This window comes from Sebastes umbrosus, chromosome 1 (assembly GCF_015220745.1).
Source record: "Sebastes umbrosus isolate fSebUmb1 chromosome 1, fSebUmb1.pri, whole genome shotgun sequence".
Taxonomy (NCBI): Eukaryota; Metazoa; Chordata; class Actinopteri; order Perciformes; family Sebastidae; genus Sebastes; species Sebastes umbrosus.
In genome coordinates, this window is record NC_051269.1 from 30,097,999 (window position 1) to 30,100,863 (window position 2,865).

General features: G+C 44.1%; 1 protein-coding gene across 1 annotated transcript in view; it reads right to left on the reverse strand.

The window, feature by feature from the left end:
* Nucleotides 1-1,088, reverse strand: part of rassf5 (Ras association domain family member 5) — a 33,570-nt gene extending 32,482 nt beyond the window's left edge. Inside the window, exon 1 of the mRNA XM_037774566.1 lies at nucleotides 399-1,088. Coding sequence (XP_037630494.1) covers nucleotides 399-1,041 — 643 coding nt within the window. The 5' untranslated portion in view covers nucleotides 1,042-1,088. The remainder of the gene's footprint in view (nucleotides 1-398) is intronic.
* Between the last annotated feature and the right edge of the window lie 1,777 nt (nucleotides 1,089-2,865).

Here is a 2,865-nt window from a genome sequence, read left to right on the forward strand (position 1 = left end):
AACAAAGTATACATGTGTATCATCTAATAAGGGAGAATAAATACAACTAATCACACAACTGAAACAACTATTAAAGGGACTGTTTGTAACTTTTTACACGTATAAATCTACCGGGTCGGGATCGGAAATATAGAGTGATATTGTGGTTTTAGCTGACGTGTGTCGCCTCACTGTTTTGACGCTGACTTTCGTTGACTTATCGGCATCAGGTGTCGCTGTTAACAAGCATTTCTCATTCTTACAAACAGTCCCTTTAAAATGCATGTTTTGGATTCACATATGCAACAGTACCAATGCATATCTAATATCCACTTCTTCTTCTTCTTCTTCTTCTCTTACTTCCACTGCATGCACAAAGAAGAGACAAACAAATACATGATTTGTAGGACTTTACTTACTTTGACACTTGAGTGTCCTTGCAGTGACCTGACGGCTGCATGCATCACACCAGTCCCTCGTGCAGGACTTGGACTCGAACCGGTGACCTTCTCCTCTCTCGGTCCTCACCCGGGGGTCCAGCTCCACCCCCCGGGGGAAGATGGACCAGGCCCCCCTCCGGGCCGGCTCGGTGCGGGCCAGCTTCACCACTCCAGTCTTGCCCTGTGTGAGCCGCTCCAGATGCAGACTGCCGGTGCTGTGTGAGGAAGAGGAGGAGGAGGAGGAGGAGGAGGAGATGCTCTGATGTCCTCTGTCTCTGTCTGCGCTCCGGTGCCGGTCCGGGCTACGTGGCGCAGCAGCCGGAGCTCCGCATCCTCCACCGGGCAGCATCTCTCCTCCTCCTCCTCTCTCCGCCGGTCCTCCCGCTGCTCCCGGAGACATTAAGACATGATGAGTCCCCGTCTGTCCCTCCTCAGTAGAGACAGACCCGCAGTCCCCTCCGCCGCTCCCGGAGCTCCCGGAGCTCCTCCTGAACATCATCTTCTCCCAGGAGGACTTCCTCGGCAGGGTGATTTTCTTCCTCCCGGACAGCTTGAAGAGCCGCGGCTCCGAGTCCAGCCTGTGAGGAGCCGGGTGCTGACCCACCACGCCACCAGACGCCATTCTCCTGCTGCCTGTAATGCTGTCTGTGTGTCTGTGTCTGTGTCTGTGTCTGTGTGTCTGTCTGTGTCTGTGTTTGCTCTCTGGTGCGTGTTTTCACTCCGTGCCCTGAATGTAAACTAAACTCACGCCCGCGACAAGCGTGTAGTAGTGATGACGCAGCAAGGGGGATGTGACAGCCTTTAATGTCGGGAGCGCGCTCCCTTTAAAGCGACAGGAGCGCGCACCAATCCAGCTGGTTCATACTGTATAGCTTTGATTTGGCATTATACTTAATAATTTATTACTTTTATATAGGCACTCAAATGTACAATGATGCTGCTTCTTACTGGAACAAATACTTTGTTTCACACCCACATGAGTTCATACACACTCCCAATTAAGTATGAGCTGTTAATTCTACTATCTTTCCCTGGCTCTTTGAGCCCTGACTCTTATTTATTATAATTGTGGGAATGCTGATTAAGCATTTCCAGTATTGTTCTTTGAATACTATTTCTGTCCACTTATAGTTTTAAAGGTTTATTTCACCCAAATACTACTCTCTCTCTCTCTCTCTCTCTCTCTCTCTGTCTCTCTTTGTGTTTAGCAAAGTAATTCATCTGTCTGATATACACATCATATAAATTATATGTATCTGTTAGATCATGATAGATTCAGTCGGAGCCTTTCTATTTTCTTTGTGTTTTTGTCATTTAAACTGTGTCAGTTGTTATTGTTTTATTTTACAGTTGACGTGCATTACAATGTGTTATGTTAGTGTATGATGAATAGTCAGCATTCCCATGCATTTTCAGCAGGAAATGCATTTTCAAGTTCACTTTATAACAACACTTCACTACCTGATGACTCGCTGTAATTTGTTTGGCACATTTTACAGCTAAACAGTACACTACAAGATGATTCTGAAAACATTAGAGGTGAAAACTAGGCATTACAGTAACAGAATATTGGTTCATAATTGATCGGCGCTGCCTAGTTTGACCGTTTGATCGGAGTTTGCGAGTGATTGACAGCTGCCTCTCTCTCTGAAATGACCTGTGATTGGACAGTCCCCTTACAAGGGATAGATTTTTTTAAAGCCTGAAAACAGAGCCATGAGGAGGTGTAGAAGTCTAGTTTTCTCTCAGAACACTTGAATTACAATATGTCTATACAGTACTGCCAAGATTTTCAAAAAATATGGTAGAGCAAAAATATTAAAGAGCACTGTATTTGACATATAGTAGTTTACTTGATATTGACAATTGACAGCACAGCGAGACTTATAAGTGGGCCTACAGTATGTCTTGAATATATGATGATATGATATAGAACAGTGTAGTGATAAAATCACAATGTCAGACTTGTTTGTGTGGGTTAGTAACAGGAACATTTATAAAATGTTCCACTTTGCCAAGAGCACGTCATATGAGCGGCATAAAACCACAGAGGCAGTTGAGCTCGTCCCCCTAACTAAATCGAGAAAGCCCCCGAGGACACCCACACCACTCCTACGCAAACTGAGAGAACTTTCATTCTCAATACTTTGCAGTGTCACAACAGCTCACTTGTTTTCTGTTTTGTTTGAGACTTTTCATCCTCCCAGCTCGGTTACACCTTCCCACAACAAGTTTAATGTTAAAGTGATTTGACTACAGACTAAATATGAGTGTACTGTTGTCACAAAGTCATTCATGACCTTATTTACTTTTCAGAACTTGAGGTATGTTGAGACTTTAAACTTACAAGACGGGACATGAAATGGTTTTACTTTCACTTTTCAGCCTGAATTACTTCGTCAGATAATATCATTTCACAAAACAAAAATGAAAGAGAGAATGAAAA